Below are 24,549 nucleotides of genomic sequence, written 5' to 3'. Positions count from 1 at the left end.
TCCAAAGCTTACAACAGAATCAACTGGAATTATCTAAGGATGTTGCTGGCACACCTGGGTTTCAAGGTGGATTTCATAAGCTAGATCATGGGATGTATCTCAAATGCAAGTTTTGTTGTATTAATAAACAGGGTTGCATCCCAATTCTTCAGAGGACAAAGGGGATTGAGGCAAGGGTGTCCCCTCTCCCCTCTGCTTTTTCTTCTAGCTGCTGAAGGCCTCAGCAGATTGATATCAAATGCCAAAAGATCAGGTTTGGTAAAAGGTTTGGAAGTAGTTGTAAATTTTTTTGTTACCCATCTTCTATTTGTAGATGATATTTTATTATTTACAAATGGAAGCTTAAATGAAATTAAAGAGCTTAAAAGTATTCTTGACTTGTTCTTGAAAGCAACAGGCCTTCAAATAAACTCCAAAAAATCCCAGCTTATTCTGGAGGGCTTCAACAGACAGGAGGAACTCCTGATTTTATCTTACCTTCCTTTTGAGGCCTGTAAATTGGAGAATCCTTTCAAATATCTTGGTTTTTGGTTAAAACCTCAATTGTACAGAAAGCAGGACTGGAGCTGGCTGGTGGCAAAAATTGAACAAAGAATATCCCATTGGAGTTTCAAGTGGCTATCTCGAGCAGGCAGGTTGACCCTGGTGAATTCCGTCCTACAGGCCATGCCTGTGTTCTGGGCAGCTCTGACATGGATCCCAAAAGGCATTCTTCACAAGATTAAACAACTATGCAGCAGATTCCTTTGGTCAGGGTCAAAGGAGGACTCAGTGCTTCCTTGGGTGTCATGGGACAAAATTGCAAGGCCAAAAGACTGGGGTGGCCGGGGCATTAAAAATCTCATTGACTTCAGCTCATCCTTAGCAGCGAAGTCTGGTTGGCGTTTAATCACAGCAGAAAACCTATGGACCAGAGTAATTAAGAGGAAATATATAGATCCCATGCCCCTCGAAGATTGGATAAGGAACACAAACAAGAAAGGAAGGAATTTCTCTGTGATATGGAAAGCCACAATGGAGGCTTCCAAGGTAATCGAATAGGGGTTGGCTTGGCAGGTAGGAAACGGTGAAAATGTAAGGATTGGAAGAGACCCTTGGGTGGGATGCAACGAATTTTTTGCCCTTTCTCCTGAACTGATTGCCCACCTGGACTTGAAGGGGATTCTTGGCTTAAATTAGATTGAAAATATGGGACAGTCAACCATTTGGGGTCAAGCATGGAAAACAGAAGAAGAGTTAGGAATCGATCCCAGGTGGAGGAATGAGTGGCGGAGTTTTCTTCAGGAGCTAAAGAGATCAAATGTCAGAATTCAGGACAGACCGGATCAATTGGTGTGGGCTCATGCTGAAAATGGAGCCTACTCCCCAAAGGCGGGGTATGCTTTCTTGATGAAGAAGAAAGGGTGGGAAAATCCAGAATGGTGGGCAAAACCTCTACTGAAATTGAAGTGCCCCAAGAAAGCAAGATTATTTTTCTGGTGTGTTTTAAGAAAGAAAATCCCTACCTGGGACATCCTTCAATCTAGATTCAAACAGGGCCCGGGTAGGTGCCCCCTATGTTTCTTAGACTCTGAATCCATTTATCACTTGTTCATTACTTGTCCCTTTGCAAAGAAAGTTTGGGAAGAAATGCAAAAGCTTTTGGGGAAAAATGTTCGCTGGGAAGGGGATTCTTTTCTCTCTGCTTGGGAATATTGGTGGAACCATTACTCAAAAAGGAACCTTAGGAATCTCCCCCCCATCCTCTGTTGGGGTATCTGGATAGCTAGAAACAGAAGCATTTTTAGAGAACACCTTACTCCAGCAGAGGTGATTGCAATTCAAAGTTCGGCCATTCTATCTAGTATCCCGGAGTCTGAAGATCCAAGAAGCTCAGTCCCTAAAAAGGAAGTACGAATTAAGGAAGGAATACCGTGGGCCTATTTTGACGGGGCAGCACAAAACAATATTGCAGGTGCTGGAATCGCCATTCATATCAACCCCTCTCACTCTCTCAAAGCCGTTGTGGGTTTGGGTCCCGACACCAACAATTTTGCTGAACTCCTTGCTCTTAAACTTCTTCTTTGCTGGCTCATAAACAGAAATATCTTCACTATTCAGATCTTTGGTGATTCTCTGAATGTAATTAACCGGGTCATTGGAAAATACAGATGTCAAAATTATATGTTGAGAACGCTTTTGGAAGAGATTCAAATCTTAAAACTACATTTTAATATTTTCTCCATTGAACATATCTACAGGGACAGAAACGAAGAGGCAGATAGGCTTTCTAAAGAGGGTTTGCAGCTCGCTGTGGACTCGTGGAGGATAACTGAACAGACGAACGAACAGATCCGTGTGTCGGATCTCCCTCCCTACACTTAATTTTGTTGTTACAGGATGTATAGGCAGTCTTTCTACAGCTCTTCTCTTCTGTTCCGGACACAGAAATTCTGTTGTTTATTACATTTCTTGTCTCATCGGTTTTGCTTTAGAAACTTTTCTTTAAAAAACAGATCCGTGGGTTTTTTTCCTGTTGTAAAAGGAGGCCCACGTTATTTTTTGTCATGGTTAAAATCTGTTGACAGAGTTGTCCATAATAGGCAACGGTACAGTGCTGGAAGTAAGCGGAAAAAACTGCTTATGGTTTATCTTTTTGCTTGGCTTTTGATGACTCAAAGGGGAGTATGCCTCTCTCCTTGAGGACTGATGGTGGTCTAAAGATCACAGAAGCTGCTAGAATGTTAACTCATGTGCTTGTAACTTTTTTATTTCTTATAAAAAGGTTCGTTTTTTTCCTCGGAAAAAAAAAAAAAAAACAATGGAACAATATGGAAAAACAAAAGAAAATGAAAGGAAAAAGCATGAATCAAAATATCACAAGGTAAAACAACTTAAAATATGTCATCTAAAATAAGTTTTCAAATCTTATCCATTTATAGGGAGGGACTCCATCTTCCCGTGTAAGGTTTGCAATCGGTAAGTGTTAAGGCCAAGTTTCTCATGGATGAAAAATGGACTAAGCCAGAGGGATTGAAACTTGGTATGCTTTCCTTTGTTTTCATGGGGTTTATCCCACTACAACACAAGATCACCTACTAGGAATTCCTTGTCACTTGCATAATTCTTATCAAACAAACTCTTAATTCTTCATTCATGGGTGACAAATTTGGAATGATACTTTTTCCTTTCCTCCTCAAGATTAAGTAGAGTATCTATTTGGATATGAATAATGGGGCAACACCGACCACGCGAATATTGAAATTTTTTTAATGCAAGTAGATAAATATTTGGAGGAAGAAAAAATTATTTCCCATATACTAAGAAAGATGGTGAATCTCTTAGCATAGACTTTGGGGTTACCTAATTGGCTCACAGAGCATTCGGTAAAGCATTATGTTGTTGGTCAACTGTGATTTTATTAATGATTTGTATTAAATTATTATTACTTGAATCAACTATACCATCTCCTTATGGATAATAATTAGAAGAATGTCTTAAAATGATACCTTTATCCAAAGAAAATTTCGATAAATTTCATTGACGAGAAATGGGAAGCATTGTCGAAAAAAAGAGACATTGGAACTCCAAACCTAGTAATCATGTGGTGCTTAATCAATTGTTTTACCACTTAATCATTGATTTTCTTGAGCGGTATGGATTCAACGCAATGTGTGAAATAATATGTAGTGGTGAGAATATATCGATGTTGTATGCAAAAAAATATCACCTATAACATATAAACCCATTGCTAAAAAGGGTCTTCAACTTTAACCAATTGCAATGGAGCAATTGTTATTTTCTCTCTTGGCATACTTTTAACTTACAATACATTTTTTGGCATAAGCATCCACATATTTGAACAAAGTAGGTCAATAATATTTTGATCAAATTATTTTATGTGTCGTGGTGTCACCAACGAAGTGACACCTATCTAGTCCATCATGAAGTTTAACTAAAACTTTATCTACTTTTGGTGATTGCAATCATCAAAATAAGACTCCATTTTGATGTATTATGAAAATAATGTTGTTTATCAACTGATAATGAGCCAATTTGAGTTTGATTAAACTTTTTTTCTTGGCTAATAAATCAGAGGGAAAGGTGCCATGTTCCAAATTTTACCTTAGTTGTTTATACCGAAATGGTTCAGCAGTGAACCTGTGCATAGAATCCAATTATACATTTCAATTTCATTATCCCAATCTTCATTGTATTTTGATTTGGGATCCAAGGCTTATGCATCAAGTTTACACAATCTATGACCTTTGATGGGATTTTCAAGTTTGAATTCAAGGTAATATTCTTGTAGTGAATTCATTTAATTCCCTCATCATTCTCCAAGTTCGGTTTGTATGAATAGCACTCAAATCGTAGGATGGGTAATGATTACTTTGACACGCCTTCTAATAATATTAAGGCCTAAAATGTTCATTGCTTTGACAAAAATGTAGCATTGTTTATCAATGTCTACATATTTCAATTCAGATCCTTGCATCCCTATGCTCATAAAATATATTAGTCATTCACTCCCTTTCTCTTCGTTCTGCATCAATATAGTTGTAAGAGAGAAACCAAAAGTAAATGTATATAACATGAATTATTTATTGAAATTCAGGTTGTACAAGGTGGAAACTACAACAACAACCTCCTTGATCTTCATGAAAGCTTCCTTTTCTTCCTAATTCCATCTAAATACAACATCCTTCTTGATCATATGTTGTAAATGTTTTACTATTTGAGTGAAAATATGATATAAACTTCCTATTGAAGTTGATATTTCCCAAGAAGGATTGCATAGAATTTTTATTATTAGGATATAGAATATATTTGATAGATTTCACTCTTCCAGGGTCTACAATGAATCCATTTTTTGCAATAATATGCTCGAAGATATTTCCTTCAAAGACTGCAAAGGTTCTCTTGTTGGGTTTTAATGATATTCCATATTTGTGACAGCGTTCAAAATTTTTCTTGAGATGTCATAAGTGATATGAATGCTTCTTATAAAACATAGTGACATCATCAATATATATCACTACACTTTTCCTAATCAATCCTCTAAATGCCATGTCCATTGCATAGTGACATCATCAAGATATATCACTACACTTTTCCTAATCAATCCTCTAAATGCTATGTCCATTGCATAGTGACATCATCAAGATATATCACTACACTTTTCCTAATCAATCCTCTAAATGCTATGTCCATTGCAAACCAAAACATCACTTCGACATTCACCAATATGAAAGGCATGCACCTATAAGTAGAAGTACCCCATTTGGTTTTGAAAATTGTTTTTAGGTGATATGGTTTAGAAACTAAAACTTGACTATATCCTGAAAAACCATCTATTAGAGAAAACATCTTAGATTTTGACACTATTTTGGAGATTTTTCTCCATATATGGAATATGATAATTATCCTTATCAGATGCTCGATTCAGATTACGAAAATCCACACATAGATGAATTTCCCCTTATTTATTTCTTACATGCACCACGTTAGAGACCTAGATAGAGTGTCTTAATTTGAAGATGATTTGTGAGTCCAAAAATTTGTTTAACTCTCTCTAGATAAGAGGTTCTATAGTTGGATGCACTTTCCGCAACTTTTATTGGAAATTCTTGACACCCTCATTGATGGGAATGACATGTTGAATAATCTGGGTGTCATATGTCTTCATATCATCATAGGTCCAAGAAAATACATCTTGATAATTTTTAATAGTTGAATGAACATCTGGTGTTATGATCTGTTGCAACAAAAACCGATATTTACATACTTGGGATCTTGATATGTACCAAGGTTTACTTGTTCGTGCCTCAATGTAGAGATTTGAGTCTTGGTGTTTTGGGGCCCTTTAAAATCCTTTACAAATCATATAGTTTTTCCAATGTGGCTACCCCTTTAGTTTTTGATTTATTTTGTGCATCTTTGCTTCATCCTCTAAATATTGTTCATCTTCATCTTCATTAATAACAACATCTTTAAACACGTCCAAATTTTTAATAAATCTAGGATCTATTTATCATCATTAAATAATTTGAAATTAGTTACATTATCTAGTACAATAGGTTTATAATCCATTTAATAGAAAAGCACATCACTCAAAGGAGTAAAATGAGTTGTTGCATTAGCTAGGGTGCCAACTACAACATTCTTAGATCTAGGGACTGGAATAATATTGAAGGCTCTAAAAGATGATATAAGTTTCCATACCTCTTGCTGATACTTCTTTAAATGTGGAAATAAATAGTGAATAGTGTTTATTACTTGTCTAGTGATGATATCAAAATCATAAATGAATTTGATACATTATACCTTAAAGTATATGGATTCTTAAATCCAATGATCAAAGCCTCTTATTCAGTTGTATTTTTGGTGCAGTCCAATTCTAAGCAACATTGTATAAGAGTTTTTTTATTCATTGGATCTACCAAGATACAACCTCCAATAGCTCCATCCCATGTTTTAGAACCATCATAATAAAGAGTCAAAATATCATTATTTACAAGATTATTACTATCTACACTACGATTATTTACATCTATTATACAATGTTCATTATCAACAATCATAATACAACGAAGGAGTTTTAACTCTGTATCAGATGGTACTAGGGATGGTTTGGCCATATAACAACCAAGATATGGTTCCAAGAAAAAATTCCCATAATGGCCTAAGAAAAAATTATTTATTTATTATGTCCTACGAAATCTATACTGGTATACTTTATATGAGGTTTTCTACCCACCCTTATTTTATTATTATTCTTCTTGTAAGGAAACTACAAATTGGACCAATTAGTTACAAGTAACCTTGTAGCTCCTTTGACAATATCTGCTTAATGGCAAACCATAGGCCTTAGGTATGTCCATGACATCAATGTCAATAACTTGGTGAACCCTTGGGTCATATGAGAATCGAATAAGCACATCATTTGTCTCACCGACAAGTTGCACTTTAGTTCTATCCAATTGTATAATATTAGTGTTGGTTTTCTATGGGGTCACATTTATTTTCTTTCAAACTAATAAAGAACAACATTTTTTGAAGCACCAAAACCTACTTATGATTAAAAATCTCAAACTTAAGCAATGAGGGTAGCGTTTGAGATCTTGAGTGTTATCTTATACTTGCAACATTAATTAATTCCTTACCACAGTCTGTATCCTTTTATGATACTGCATAACTATAATTGGTTGACGTTGAAGTGGACTTACTCTACATATCAGGTTATTTGAATATTCTAAGAAGCAACTGTCTTTGTTGTGAAAGATTGCATTATACTCCATGTCATTACCTTCATTTGAAAGTTCTAAGAAACAACTCTCATTGTTGTGGAATATTTCATTATATTTCATTGTGTTTTCTTCATATCATCAATCACATTATACTCCACCACATTACCTTCACCTTGTTGTAGCGGCTACAACCACCCTCCAAAATTTTTCCTATGCTTAGATTTTGGAGCCTAACCTTCTATTCACATGAGTTTATCTTGCACTACTCTCAAGTATTATTTCTTTGATTGAGACTTATCTTTTTCACTCGTGATTGTGTTCACTTGTTTTCACACTTAACAGATATTTCTAATTCACAAACTAACCTCCTACCTTGCTGTTTTAGCAGTTTTGGGCTTTCCTCCAGAAACTATGCAGTCCTTGATGAAAAGCAACCTTGATGATTAGAATTGTGTAGTTTTGATTGACAATATACCTTGAGCTCAAAAATTGTGTAGTCATTTAAGGCATCCCATCACTAATCCAAGAAATTGTGCAATGCATCCCTTGAGCTCAGAAATTGCACAATGCACTAAGCCAGAAAGTTTCCAAGTTCCCCAGAATTGCACAATCTTTCCCGACAGTGTGCATGGAAAGTTTCCCCAGAAAGGAAAGAAAACTAATGGGAAAAAAGAATTCCTAGGAAGTAGGGATCCATTATTAGTTTCCCGAAGGTGAAAATTTTATATTTTTAGGAGTTTCTGCCATGCGTCAATTTTCCTTGATTTTAGGCATACGCATCATAAACCCTCATATGCTCAAATCTAGTTAATTGAAACCTCTAGATCTCATTTTCACATTCAAACATGGAGATCAAGAGTTCCCAAAGAGATCAAGGAACCTTTGGTGGGGTCGTTGTTAGTTTTTCGGGTGAGTTTCCTTTTTATTACCTTTTGTTGCTTTTCTATCGCCTTACTTATGTGAGTGTTGTTTCATTTGTTTCTCTTTGTGATTATTGGCGTTTCAACTTGTTTTAGCTTTTAGAAGTGTTTTTTCAAGTTATTGTTTGACTTTCCTAAGCATCACATCGATTTCTTTATTTTTTCACCGATGGTCACCATTGCAGCAACTCTCCTCACCATTTTGATTTTCTTCCTGTTTATTCAGTTTATACACTTTATCTATCATTATTCATTCCTAATTAGTCATATATTCACTCAATCTCACACTATCTCTCAGATACGTTCATTTTCCACACTTCCCTTGGGTAGATCTTCACTTTCCTTGGCTGGTTTCCACTTTGCCCAGCTGGGCACTGTGCAATCCTAAGGCTCAAGCTAAGAGCTTGGCCTCTAGAACTGTGCAGTGTGAAGTACAGGCTAGCCCAACCATGCATTGCACAATTCCAGGGCTCAACCTGCTTCCCTATCCACTGGGACTGCGCAATGTGCAGTCTCCCAGTCTCTGCCTAGGCTGGGACTGCACATTGCACAGTCCCAAGCGTCAATCTTCATCCCTGGATGCTAGGACTGCATAATTCATAGTTCCCACAGACAACCAGTCCCCCCCGTTGTTGAAAATTGCACAATCCCTCTCATGAGATGCCCGGTTTGATGCTTTATCATGCCTTTAAAGTAGATTTTCTAAAGACTGATGTTTGCTTGCTATGAGTGTCTTTACTATCCCATAGGTACCACAATTGTTAAGCACCTCTCTCCAATAGTCGTTGTTACCATGGCACCAAAAGGGATCTGCTTCAAAAGACACCACTAAAAGCAGTTATGGGGAATAAGTTGAGCAAGTGCTAGTTAAGTCACCAATATATGCGGACAATCAATTGTATATAGAAAATGACTCAACACTAACATGGTATAAGTTCCAGCAACAATAGCAGAAGGCAACAATCTAGTACAAGATAAGGGAAAAAGAAAGGTTGATGATGGAATAGAGGGAGAAAAAATTTGCAAATTGAAAGAATATTGAATCCTTATGCAAGAAACTTTGGCAACCAAAGCAAAGAGGAAGTAGAGGATATAGAGAGCAGAGTGGAGGAAGAGGGAAAATAAATCTTGCAGGAAGCAGAACTGAGGGCGCATAAAATAGAAAAAGAACTAAAGGAAGAAGGGGAGTCGAGGAGGAAGGAACAAGAAGATAAGAAGATGAAGTAAGAATAAGAAATGCAAGGCTCCGTAGTGGAATAAACAATTTCAATATAGGTTGAAGAGTAAGAAAAAAACTAGCCAACGATAGAAAGAGAGACCGAACAGATGTAGGACCAAGAGCTTGCTCATCTAATCAAATATTTGATTGAATTTGTAGACATGGAGTTGGGATTGGAGCCGTAGGATGAAGATAACGATATGATGCTTAGTGCACCATACGTCATCAGTCAATCTCCACCACCTCCAGCCGTAGAGTTAGCCCCGAGCAAGGAAGGGGACATACTTCCCCTTGATGATCCTCCGATAACAAATGTGTACAATATATCGTATAATGAACTTTAGGAGAGAATTGTACAAATGCAAAGAAAGTATTTTCCAGATGATCATCACCTACATTCATTAGAGAAAGGGTGATAGTGGCAGATACCAACAAGAATCCAAATGCCATTGTTGAAGCCAACTTGGTCATTGTAGGTACAGCAATATCAAACACTTAATGTTTGATGGCCAAGAATAAGCAATTGGTAAAGAAACTATAGCTTTCCCAGTGTTGAAAATAGCAACAAGAAATGCTAAAAATAGCACTGCTATAAATAGCGGTTTGGGTACCAATGCTGGATTGAGCAACAGGGAATGAAAAATAGAAGTGCTAAAAATAGCATTCTATTTTTAGCAATTCGGGAGAGATTCCAATTTTAGTCAGTCCCTAAACTAAAATAGGAAGTAAAATTCGAATTTGAATTTAACAGCTATTTGAAAATAAATTAATTAATTCACCATGAGTTAACTAGTTGTGAAAAATCAAACATGAAGTCTATGTGAGGACATGCAACAGTTTCTCCATTAATTGAGGAATTTATCCATAAGTTAAAAAGATAAGGATGAGTTCTAATTTGAGTTGTAATTAGTTGGCTCAATTAACTGATTCAAGTCTAGTTAGATTGATTTAAACAGTTTGTTTAAATTAATGTGAGTTCAGTTAGTTAATGCATGCTTGCACATAACTGCTGCACTTCAGGTAACTGAATATTCTCTCATGAATAACTCATGCATGTCAGTTCAGACAGAGACCCGGTTGAGATCAGAGGAGGGACAATGTACTATCAGTTGAATGGATTTTTCCTATAAAGGAAACTCATCCATGGAGAAGGATTTATCTCCTTCAGGATTGCGCAGTTAGATCAGAGGATAGTGAGTGTGTGAAGAGGCCAATTCACACAAGTGGTTGCACTGGACCACAAGGAAAATTGCGCAAAGAAATAGGAGGCTTGGAAGGCAGAGGAGAAGGTTTGAGAGAGGCCTTTAACTATCTATGAGCAGCAGAGGGATTGCAGAGAGAACATGATAGCTTGTGAGCTGATTCTTTTTGTAATCCGGACTATATTTCCACTTGTATGATAATACAGAGTTAGGGTTTTAGGCTGAGGCTTTCCCCGGGTTATTTCTTCTGTGTTATGTGTAATTGATTTCTCATTCTCAGTTATATGTGTTCTTATTGGTTGTGCTCAAATTGATTAAGCTTCCGCAAAGTGTTGTAGAAGTAGATCTTGTATTATGTTTTAGTATATTGCATAATCTGTTGATCTACAATGGGAATTTCTACACCCAGCAAGAGATAGAACACCTTCACAGAGAAGCACAGAATACAGTTTCCGTACAAGTCTACTTGGTGTAAATGAGAGTAGTGATACTTGGTGAAGTTTCAACACTTGGATAGACCATGTGATACCTTTGTGAGGAGCTCATGACCGTACAGAAGGCAATTTTCTACTTTCATAGCTTGCAAAAGTAGACCAATGAACTTGTCAAGACTCTTAAGAATGTGCAAACTATCATCACTACCATGGAGGAATGGATAATCCGATACAAAGGGGCACCACTTACTTTGGTAAAGAATATGAAGTCACAGGAAGAGCTGGAGAAATCAAGAGTTTGAATGTTGATTTAGAACATCAAGCAACTCACCTCGTTCATTGGAAACATTCAGGCCTCATATGTATGGTTGTACAATCACTACAAGAAAAATGTCATTGGTGAGGGTCATGCCTATGACGGACCTTTAAGGTCCATCACAAATGTAGCATATGGTGACAGTCCTTAAAAAAGCGTTGTTGCAAGTGTATATAGTGATGGTCCTTTAAGGTTTGTCACCAAAGCCATTTTTAATGACACTTTTGGTGAGGGACATTAAAGGTCCGTCACTAATTCTCTCTTTGTTGAAACTTTTGGTGAGGGTCGTTAAAGGCCCATCACTAATTCTCTCTTTGGTGATACTTCTAGTGACGATCTTTTTTTTACCCTGAGAAATGCTCTTTTTGGTTACTTTTGGTGACGGTCAAAAAATGTTCATCATCTTTTATCATTCCAATGAGTTTTTGATGATGCTATGTACATATTACTATATTTTTGTCAAAACAGATTTAAGACCATTTTTCTGGAGTCCTTTTTATTACGTGTCCAAGGCCATAGTGGTTAGAGTCAGTCAATTTATTAAGAAGTAATTAATGTGTATCATTTCCCTCAAGTCATAAGAATATAGTTTTCCTATTAGTCAACACATTATTCATCTCTATTAGGTTTATTATATAGCAAATTCCCTTTAGATAAAGTTCCACTAGCATGTGTAGGAACTATATTATTTAGTACATAATCAAGCTCTGTCAATTATGTTAATGAGAGAGACCTAGCACTCCTCAACATTCATGGAACACCTTAACATGCTTTGGAACACATGGCACCTCACATGTTTTGGAACATCTTTGTACCTAGAACATATTTCTATGAGTAGGACACCCAAGCACATGTTGGCATGCCCTAACATAGCATAACACTCCCCTAGCATGTGTTTGCATGCCCTGTAGTCCCTAGAATTCCCTAGAACACCTTGGCATGATATTGCATTGATATAGATTAACACTTGGCACACATTAGCACTTGGAATGTATTGGAACAATATTATTAGTGTTCCTAACATTCCCCTTTTGAAAAATATAAAGTCCCCACTTATTAACCCTCTTATGTGTTCATTTCCTTGCATTTTAGCATGGTTATTCATTTTTTCCCCTTGAAACTCCTTAACGCATATTGGCATTCTCTATCACCCTACACATCCTAGCATGTCTTAGCACCTGGCATGTATTGGCATGCCTTGGCACTATTTGGCACATGTTAGCACACCCTGAAACTACCTAGCACACTCTAGCACTTCTTGGCATGCCCTGATATTACCTGGCATGCCTTACCTGCGCTTAACATACCTTGTAACTCCCTCCTTGGCATGACATCTAACACTCATTGACACTCCTTGACACACCCCCATATTCATTCATTTCCATGCATTTTGACCTAGTGCTCCCTTGTGTTGTCCTATTACTCCCTAACACTCCTAAGCATGCATTGGTACTATCTAACACACCTTATAACTCTTCGACATGCTCTACCACTTCATAACATGCATCACACTCCCTCACACACATTGGCACTTGGCAAGTCTTAGCATGTATGGCATGTGTTGAGATGAGTTGGTATGCTTTGGCATGGTTTAATATTAAATTTATTTGAGATCAATTATTGGAAACTAGATGAGAAGCAATAGAGGAATATTTGGCACTTAGAATGAACTGACGCATGGCACTTGGAACCTATTGGCACCCAGTGTCGGTGTGCCTAGCATGCCCCTCATGGAAAAGGTAAATTGATGACTTATTAACCCTATTATGTGTTCATTCCCTTGTATTTTAACTTGTTCCTACCTTTTGTCGCCTTAACAATCCTTGGCATGCATTGTCACGTCCTTGCACATATTTGCATGCCTTAACACTTGGCAACTATTAGCTTGTTTGACATGCCTTTGCACTATCTGGCACATGTTAGCATGCCCTAGCATTCCCTAACACACCTTGGCAGTCATTCCCTCACAAATAGCATTACATTTTTCCATGACTTGGGAACCTTACATTCCCTATAACACCTTGGCACTCCCTAGTTGTCATGCCCTCATAGATAGCCTTACTTTTTTTGCAACTTGGGAACCCAACCAATTCATTAGCAAAATAAGATTGTGCCCAACCTAAAGTCTCCCTTTCTCTAAAATCACTTTTTCCATGCCTTATCACAACCATAGGATTTCCTCCTACAAGTCCTATTCTGAACTTCTCCTAAAACACTTCATCCTTGGGACACCTGGAATTCACTAACACTCCTTGGCACACACTCTTATTCGTTCATTTCCAAGCATTTTGACCTATTTCTCCCTTGTGTTCCCCTAACACTCCCTAACACTCCTCAGCATCCATTGACATTGTCTGCCATGTGTTAACATGCCTTTTCATTCCTTGGCACTGGCACTCCTTAGTTATCATGCCCTCACAATAACCCTTACTTGTTTTAGACTTGGGAACCTAACCAAGTCCTGCCTCGACTACAACAATTTAACCAAGTTATAATTACTACAACTAGACTATGCCTTTTTCACCCAAGAATTTCCTATAACACATCTTAGGCTACTAATTTCCAATCTCAACTCATCCCACTTCACAAGTTACCAAGTCAAGGCTCACGTCCAACCATGGCCATAAAACAACTAAGCAACATAGTTTACATCTTGACATGCCATAGCACTTGGCACATCTAACAATCCATTAGCCCTATGTGGCACGTGTTAGCATCCCCTGCATTTCTTGGCATGCTTTTCACTCCCTAGCACACCCTATCACTCCTTGACATGCCATGGAAATCTAGCATGCCTTGGCACTACCTAGCATATAACCTTGTCACTCCCTCCTTAAAAAACTTGGAACTCGTTGACACTCCCTATCACACACACTTATCTCTTCATTTCCATGGATTTTGAACTAGTTCTCCCTTGTGTTTCTATGGCACTCCCTAACATTCTCTAACACACATTGGCACACCCTGACACCTAGCACATCTTGGCATGTTTCCCTAACACTCTAACATTCATTGACACTACCTAATATATCTTGTCTCTCCCTCCTTACCACACCTAGAACTCACTAACACTCCTTCTCACACACTCTTATTCATTCATTTCCATGTATTTGAAATTAGTGACCCCTTTTGTTTCCTTGGCACTCCATAACACTCCCTGGCATGCATTGGCACACCCTGGCTCCTGGCACATCTTGGCATGTTTCCCTAGCCTCTAGCATGCCTTAGCACTACCTAGCATACCTTGTTACTCCCTCAGCACACCTATATCTCACTAACACTTCCTATCACAAACTCTTATTTGTTCATTTGCATGCATTAATTTTAACTAGTTCTCCCTTGTGTTTCCATGACACTCCTTAACACTTCCTAGGACATGTTGACACAGCCTAGCACGTGGCACGTCTTGGCTGCATGTCACCCTAGTAATATGGCATGACATAGTGCATCCTAGCATACCATGTCACTCTCTCCCTAGCACACTTTGAACTCGCTGACACTCCCTGTCACACACTCTTATTCATTCATGTCCATGAATTTTAACCCAGTGCTCCATTATGTTTCCCTGACACTCCCTAACACTCCTTAGCACACATTGGCACACCTTGGCACTTGGCACATCTTGGTATGATTCCCTAGCACTCTAGCATGCCTTGGCACTACATAACATACCTTGTCACTCCCTCCTTTGTACACCTAGAACTTGTTGACACTTCATTTCCATGCATTTGAAACTAGTGTTCCCTTGTGTTTCCTTGGCACTTGGCCCTAACACTCCCTAGCATGCATTCGAGCCACATCATGGCACCTAGCACATCTTGGTGTGCCTTAGCAGTTGGCTTGTCTTAGCATGCCTAACATGCCTTGGAATTGTCTACCATGTGTTATTACTTGCTGGAAATATTCCCTGGCACACCATGGCACTCCCTAATTGTCATGCCCTCATAGATAGATTTACTATTTTTGTGACTTGGGAACCCAACCAATTCATTGGAAAAAAAGTTTTGTGCCCAACCCAAAGTCTCCCTTTGTCTGAAACTGCTTTTACCAACCCCTTATAATTGTAACCATAGGCTTTCCTCTTACAATTCCTATTTTGACCTTCTCCTAACACAGTTTGTCCTTGAGACACCTGGAATTCATTGACACTCCTTGGCACACACACTTATAATTTCTTCATTTCAATGTATTTTGACCTAGTTCTCCCTTGTGATTCCCTAACACTCCCTAACATTCCTCAACATGTATTGGAAATGTTCGAGATGTGTTAGCATGCCTTTTCACTCCTTGGAATTCCCTGACACTCCTTAGCTACAATGCCCTCACAACTACCCTTATGTTTTTTGGGACTTGGGAACCCAACCAAGTCTTTCCTCAACTACAACAACTTGACCAAGTTACAATTACTACAACTAGACTATGCCTTATTCACCTAAGAACTTACTATAACTCATCTTAGGCTAATCATGTATAATTTCAACTTATCCAACTTAACAAGTTACAAGTTACCATGTCAAGGATCACGTCCAACTATGGCCATAAAACAATTGAGCAACACAGTTTACATCTTGACATGGCATAGCACCTAGCACATCTAACAATCCCTTGGCACTATGTGGCACGTGTTAGCACCCCCTACATTCCTCGGCATGATTTATCACTCCCTAACATCCCCTGACAATCTAGCATGCCTTGGCACTGCCTAGAATATAACCTTGACACTCCTTCCTTAACACACTTGAAACCCACTGACACTCCCTATCACACGCTCTTATTCATTCATTTCCATGCATTTTGAGCTAGTTCTCCCTCGTGTTTCCATGGCACTCCCTAACACTTCCTAACACCTCGCACATCTTGGCATGTCACCTTGGAACTCTAACATTCTTTGACACTACCTAGCATACCTTGTCACTCACTCCTTAACACACCTAGAACTCACTGACACTCCTTGTCACATACTCTTATTCATTCATTTCCATGCATTTGAAACTAGCACTCCCTTGTGTTTCTGTGGCACTCCCTAACATTCCCTAACATGCATTGGCACACCGTAGCACTTGGCACATATTGGCATATCGTTGTGCTAGCCTCTGGCATGCCTTAGCACTACAAATAATATCTTGTCACTCCCTCAACACACCTAGAACTCACTGACACTTTATTTCACAGAATCTTATTCATTCATTTCCATGCATTATTTTGACCTAGTGGTCCCTCGTGTTTACATGGCACTCTGTATTGCTTCCTAGCATGTGTTGGTACACCTTAGCACCTGGCACATCTTGGTTGGATCTGCCCTCACACTCTAGCATTCCTTAGCACTGTCTAGCATATCGCGTCACTCCCTCCTTAACACACCTGGAATTCGCTACACTACCTATCACACACTCTTATTCATTCATTTCAATGCATTTTGACCTATTTCTCCCTTGTGTTTCCCTGGCACTCACTAACACTCCTTAGCACACATTGGCACACCTTGGAACTTGGTACATCTTGGCATGCTTCCCTAGCACTGTAGCATGCCTTGGAACTACCTAGCATACCTTGTCACTCCCTCCTTAGCACACTTGGAACTCGCTAACACTCCCTATCACACACTCTTATTCATTCATTTCCATGAAATTGAAACTAGTGCTCTCTTTTGTTTCCTAGCACTCCCTAGCATGTGTTAGCACCACACCCTAACACCTAGCACATCTTGGCATGCCTTATCACTTAGCATGTGTTGGCATGAAAATGGGAATAGATAAGAGACCCTGGGTTTCGGCACAAGGGGCCAACAAGGCTCTATTGTATTCTAGAACAACGTCGACATTTTCACCTTACCCAGAAAGGGTAAGGAGTCTCGCCTGAGGCGTGACATGACTAAAGTGTGAGGGAGTAGAATGAGGCACGAAGGGAATCACAACATGCAACCAATCTTAACTCATAATAATCAAGCACCTACTATAATCCAACCATACTATTCTACTCACATTACCTTGGGAAATCATACAACATATAGATAGATATTTAAAAAATTTAAAGAACTAGTATTGAACTCAACTATCTCTTTCATTATGCTTCATAGAAAGAAATACATAAATAATTACAGAAGGCTCGAAGCCTGATCATCAACAATAAGAATGACCCAACCCACAAATCAGAGACCAGCGGAGTAAGGGTCTACTCGCCTTTCGCAGCTCAGGAAGGCTGCACTCATTCCTAGCTCGCTTGGTTCATCAACAACTAGTATTCACGAACCCTTTCCCATCCTTTCATCTGCCTTTTACCCTCTGCTCCACACCTAGACTACCAGTCCACTTATTTCCTGCTCGGCTGACTCTGCCATTGGCTTCCTTTTCTCTATACTTCCTCATCTGCACTTTCTCTCCCCCACCACCTTTCCCAACTGTCGTACCACTCCTGGTTCCTATTCCCCCCCCCCTCGGTTGTCAGTTCTGCAGCTCAACCAGTGGTCCCCACCACCTATTCCTATCTTTTCTTCTCAAAAAACTCAAAATGAAGGCCCCAACAACATGCCTAACATGCCTTGGAACTATCTAGAATGTGTTATCACTTCTTAGCATTTCTTGGCACATGTTGGTACTCCCTAGTTGTCATGTCTTTATAGATAGCCTTACCTTTTTGCGACTTCAGAAACCAACCAATTCATTGAAAAAATAATGTTGTGCCTATCCTTGACACTCCCCAACACTCCTTGGCATGCATTCAAACTGTTTGTCATGTGTTAGCATGCCTTTTCATTCCTTAGCATGCCCTGACACTCCTTAGCTAGCATGCCCTAATAACTACCCTTATATTTCTTGCAATAGGGAACCGAGCCAAATCCTTGCTCAACTATAACAACAACTTGACCAAGTTACAATTACTACAACTAGACTATGTCTTGTTCACCTAAGAACTTCCTATAACTCATCTTAGGCTACTCATGTTGAATATCAACTCATACAACTTAACAAGTTACAAAGACAAGGCTCACATCCAACTGTGGTCGTAAAACAACTAAGCAACAAAGTTTACATCTTGACATGCCATAACACCTGGCACGCCTAACAATCCCTTGGAACTATGTAGCACGTGTTCACATCCCCTGCATTTCTTGGAATGCTTTGGCACTCCCTAGCACATCCTAGCACTCCCTGGCACTTAGCACACCTAACACTCTCTTCACACACTTATTCATTCATTTCCATACATTTGAAACTAGTGCTCCCTTGTTTTTCCTTGGAACTTGGCCCTAACACTCTCTAGCATGTGTTAGCGCCACACCCTGGCACCTGGAACTTCTTGGCATGTCTTAGCACTTGGCATGTCTTGCCATAACTAAAATTCCTTGGAACTGTTTAGCATGTGTTTGTACTTCCTGGCATTCGCTGGAACACCTTGGCACTCCCTAGCTATCATGCCCTCATAGATAGCTTTACTTTTTTTGCGGCTTGGGAACCCAAACAAGTCATTGACAAAACAATGTTATGCCCAACCTAAATTTTCCCTTTGTTTGAAACTACTTTGTACATGACTTATCACAACCATAGGCTTGCCTCTTGCAAGTTCTATTCTGAACTTCTCCTAACACACTTCATGCTTGGGACACCTTGAATTCGCTGACACTGCTTGGCACGCACTCTTATTCGTTCATTTCCAAGCATTTTCACCTAGTTCTCCCTTGTGATGCCTTGGCACTAGAGAGCATACCTTTTCACTCCCTCCTTAGAACACCTGAAACTCGCTGAAACTTCATTTCCATGCATTTGAAATGAGTGCTCTCTTGTGTTTCCCTGGCACTTGGGCTTCACACTCCCTAGCATGCAGTCATGCCACACCTTGGCACTTGACACATCCTTGCATGCGTATCATGACTTGGAATTATATAGCATGTGTTATTACTTCACTTGTAAATAAAGAAAAACATCGTTTCATTAACATAGACAACTGATTATTTAATTTGTGCATGCCAGGGAAAATTTTAAGGATGTCAATTTATCTTAAATATTAGAAACCTTGGCGAATCTTACTAATCCATGATATGCAAACTATAAAATGTTTGGTCATATTTTGGTAAAAATATTCAAGCTTCTAATGATTTTAAATATTCTTTATAATTTTTTGGCGATTTTTAACGTAAAATGTTTGTTTCTTATAAAATTTGAGCAAATAATTTTTAGGAAAAAATAAGAATTGGCAAATCATTGTTTTGGAAAAAGCATAGAAAATTAGCCCATTACAAATATTAGCCCCTAAAGTTTCCATGGTGTAAGTTATGTCAATTAAGAAATCAACAAGTTTTCTTGTTTTGGTCCTTAGAAATGACAGTTTTGTTATTTTGGACAGTTACATCAGATTGAAGACATGTCACACACTATGCTACATAGCATGAATTTTCATGGGTAGGAATAAGAGAATTTTGCTCCAATTTACACTGCTCCACAAACCCATTTAATTGTAGCATAATTTCAGTCATTTGTTTCTCCAAAATATGGTTTTGAATTAGCTCAAGCATCCAAGGTTTCTAATTTTCCAAGACCTGAGTTTTCCTTTCTTAAGAGTTAATCCAAACAACTGCAGATATATTATCCCAATTGTTATGTTTCCAGCATGTACTCCTACAACATGTAGCCAAATAACATCTCAAAAAAACCATCAATATTAGAGTTACCAAACCATAAAAACCTTTAGTCATGATATCAAATACTACTACTTTCTTCCTCTAAGATCAACATCCCTTTACTTAGTTTATTTTAACATAATAATTAGAGTTCCCTTTTCCACACTCTTCAACTTGTAAACATCAATCAATATGTTCCTCAAACGAATCAATCAACAAGCTTCAACATCATATGCATCAAGGTCTTTGCATCTCCCTCTAAAGTTATCATGGCTTATTTTCATTTTTCAAGAGAGCATATCGTATGTTCATCAATATCATCATGTTTTATGCACAACCGTCATGCTTCTATACATCGAGTACCCATATGGAAGAGTCCTTAGTTCATCTAGTACGTATTTAACCAAGACATGTCATGCACATGATTCCAAATATATTTTTGTATCCAACTCTTCCTACCATATCTCTGTATACATGAATTATACTTTCTAAAGAAGAGCTCTTATCTAAAGATGTGTATACCTCTTTCCTTCATTTTGTCATCTAGTATACTTCTTTCATGAACTGCCTCTTTCTTTGAAGAAAATGTCTATGATGAGGCTCCTTTGTCAAGATGATAAAATACTTCAATTATGCCTTCATGTTGCAACTAAACTAGTAAACTTCTTTGATGCTTGCTTCCATAATATTCCAGACTGCATCCATAAACTTCTAGTGGAATATACTCTTTCCAAGATTTTTCCATATATTTAAGAACCTTCTCATCAAGGATCCTTGTGATCCTTTCCTGCTAGAAAACTATTTCTATAACATGCCATGCTTGCAAGAGGACATCTTTGAGGTAAAAAATCTTTGTCAATGTATCATCAGTGAGAAATTTTTCTTGTTGCAAACAAGGCAACATCCTTGTCACTACTACAATGATATGAAACATAAATAAGGATCCTTTAAAAGGGAAAAATGGTGGTTGTTATCATCTCACATGGATATGCACGAATTTTCTTGTCAATGAACTTAGCAATTGGCATCTCTTTACATGTCTAACATGCCTTGGAAATGTCTAGCATGTATTAGCATTTTTTGGCATTCCCTGACACACCTTGGCACTCCCTAGTTATCATGCCCTTATAAATAACCTTACCTTTTTTCCAACTTGGGAATTCAACCAAGTCATTGAAAAATAGAGTTGTGCCTAGCCCAAAGTCTCCCTTTCTCTGAAACTGCTTTGTCCAACCCCTTACCTCAAACATAGGCTTGCCTCCTGCAAGTCCTATTCTAAAATTCTCCTAACACACTTCATCCTTGGGAAAACTAGAATTCACTAATGCTCCCTAGCACAAACTCTTATTCGTTCATTTCCATGCATTTTGACCCATTTCTACCTTGTGATGCCCTCACACTCCCCAACACTCCTAGACATGAATTGACACTATCTGGAATTTGTTAGCACACCTTTTCATTCATTGGCACACCCTAGCACTCCTTAGCTATCATGCCCTCATGAATACCCTTACTTTTTTTGCAACCTGGGAATTGTTGACAGTGCTAGACCCGCCAACATTTGAGGGGATCTCCCCAGTAAGAAGTCCCAACTAGACCTCATACCATTTGGAGTAGGATTCCCCACAATGGGTGGTAATGTAGTGCCTTGACAACAATAGCTTTCAGACATAAGTATGATGACTTTGATCGAAAGCAAGTGTGTGGCCTTGCATCAAGTCAAGTGAGATGCATGGGGGTTCTAACACATGGATGGGGAAAGGAAGTGTGCCCCTTAGAAGCTTGTAATGGTACACAACTTGAAAGGAACACATGAGAAAAATGAAATGACAAGATGGGAATCAGAATAGTCCACAAACCAAAGTGATGGGTTAATCCAACAACACACATTCAACAAGATTCATAAAATTGCATGCAAATTAGTTTATAATAAAACGTGTAAGTTAAACAACATACAATGCTAAAGAAAAAAAATAGTCTAACTACAATAACAACATATGAATGAAAGCGTGTTGGCTCAGTTATTATTAATATTATAAGTGAGAGTTCCATCCATACATACACCATTGAAAACCACTAGCCCCATTAATGGAACATTATGGTCATAGGCACCTGCTTCTCCAAAGAATTATACTCACTCTATGTTATGGAGAAGCCAAGGCTCGTCATAATACTCCCAAGCCTCCTCTAAGCCTAAGCCTAGCCAAAAGCTTGGCTCCCAAAAGTTTGTTCTATGAGTTATGAGGTTCTATTTATAACAAAGGGTGAGGTGACCCTTGACATTCCCCCTTTGACTCTTTGACTACCCTCATAACTCTTCAAATTATTTACAAATAACTCTTTTCATTACATAGCGACTGTTCACATTCCACTAATGACACTTGGAATTTCACTTACAACATATTTACAAATAATATATATTTTCCACATGCACCCATGTGAGACAAAATAGGCTAGAGACAACCTAACAAGACAAAACACTATGACTCAGAAATTTGGGGAAAAACCAACTCGGCAACATCCTTTTGATGATCCTCGGTGATGAAATGATACCAATCTTGGTATTGTGCTATGGTGTCCCCAAATTGTTCGATGATGTCTTTATGGAAACATATTCTTGCCTCCATAGCTTCTGGGTATATGGTCTTAGAACCCTTGTCCAAAACATCCCGAGGCATGTGAAACATGGTCTTGAGTATGATAGGACAAACGATGTACTTCTGCATGTTTTCTACATTCAGCTCCAAGTCATCACTGGTGGCCTCCCGCCATAGCTACTCCATGTACCTGTCAACCTCTAGCCGAACTTGGTTCTTCTCAATGGATTTGGTGAGGGAACCAATTGACAGGATCCTATGTGTTCTTACCATCACATCCAAACTCTTATACAACTATGCATAGTAAAACTATATGCTACTTACGAATGGGGCGAGCTCCTCATAGTTATGGATTAACATATGGATACTTTCTTTGCCTAGCTCTACCTACAGCTTCATCATCTTTGATAGGTGAAACAAGGCTCCCTTGTACCTCATTGTCCATTCTTGCACATGGGAAATAACAACATGTATGTCCTTGAGAGTTCGAACAATATTTGTTCTCAGATGTTGAAACCCATATAGATGGACAACTGCCTTATGCATGATGAAAAATCCATCATAGAGTTTCTACATGGCAGCCTCAAGAGTTGATACTTCAGCAAGCGTTCCTCATCTCTACCATTTCGGATCCTGCAGATTGTTCTGCCTCGCCGCTTGCAATTTCTTTGTCATATGTTCATTCTCTGCCAACAGGAACTTGACATTTGAGCTCATGGCTCATGCATAAGTCATAGTGGCATCAACCATGACAGTTGGATGCTTTATGACATCTAATATTATCACCCTTTCCTTCATAAATGCAGGTGGCATGTGATCGGTCAAGAAATGACTTCTCCGCACCTGTACAATATTCTACTACAACTCGTCAAAGAATAAATTGTAAACATCCATCACCGAATCATTATCAAGGAGAACAACCTCTCCTTGTTCGCTCGATACTGGTTCTAATACTAGAGGTGGTGGAGACTGCGAGGCAACCTCAGGTGCTCTCGACATGATGTCAATATTTTGGTCCTGTGGCTCTTGTGCCAACTCCATGTCCATTACTTCAACCATCTACTCAATCTGTTGAGCAAGTTCTCGATCTTGCATCTTCTCACCCTCGTCTTCATCTGCTAGCTCTTATGACTCCTCAACATGTGTGGGCGATGTTTTATCTATCATTGCTCCTTTCCCTTCTTCTTGTTCTTGTTTCTGCTTCTCTTCCCTCTCTCTCCTTCTTAGCTCCTGCTCTTCTTTCAACTTCTTCTCTGTTTCCTGGAAATTCCTTTCTGCTTCCTCCTACCTTTGATTTTCTCACTTCCTACACTTTGATCTCTTTATGCACTACTGCCTCTTTTCCTTCGCTGCCAAAGTTGTTTTCTCAATGAGAGGATATTCTTTAAACTTATAGCTTTTCTCAGCCTCTAGTTTCTCAGCGATCTTCCTCTTACCCTTGTCCTTTGCTAGTTTGCTGCCTGTTGTTTTCGTTGTTTTTGCTTCCTGCGGTGCTACTGCCTATAGAGAAACTTTCCATGTTGTGGCTATACTGATCGGTTCATTGATCTTGGAGGAGTTGTAACAATACCTCCAAGGGTCCTCCTCTTCCCAATGAAATGTCTCATGGATCCATGGAAATCACACCTTTGCACAATGGTTCTTGCAAATCTCGTGGGGATCATACATATTGTAATATCTGGTGTCAAACTCAAACTTTTCTAACTCCTTAGCTTTGACATCTCCATCCTTCAAGCTCTTAATCTCATATAATCCAATCCGCAAAGGAAGAGCGAGCCGTGATGCCTTCTTCCTCCTATGCAGCCCTGCTAATAAACCTGTGGAGATGTGATATGAGACCTCTTGCATGACCAACTTGTCTATGGAAAACCTTGGTAGAACGTGCAAATGATTCTCTTCGCAAAACATCCTGATGAAGGTGCCATCGGGTGAGGCATACCAATCTGCAATGTTAAGTATAGCCTCCATTGCTTCTTGGGACATGCAAGGTGGATCCTACTCAAAGATCAACTTTGTAT

General features: G+C 38.7%; 1 protein-coding gene across 1 annotated transcript; it reads left to right on the top strand.

Moving 5' to 3' along the window:
• Positions 1-1,188: 1,188 nt before the first annotated feature.
• Positions 1,189-2,364, top strand: LOC149141985 (uncharacterized). Its single transcript, XM_089451374.1, has one exon. The coding sequence runs from the start codon at positions 1,189-1,191 to the stop codon at positions 2,362-2,364; it is 1,176 nt and encodes a 391-aa protein (XP_089307500.1).
• The last annotated feature ends 22,185 nt before the right edge of the window (positions 2,365-24,549 follow it).

The sequence above is a fragment of the Pinus tabuliformis genome, chromosome X (assembly GCF_031772625.1).
Source record: "Pinus tabuliformis cultivar Carrire ecotype Pingquan chromosome X, CPIR1, whole genome shotgun sequence".
Lineage (NCBI taxonomy): Eukaryota > Viridiplantae > Streptophyta > Pinopsida > Pinales > Pinaceae > Pinus > Pinus tabuliformis.
The sequence above is the reverse complement of the archived record's forward strand: the minus strand, read 5'-3'. Positions and strand labels throughout refer to the sequence as shown.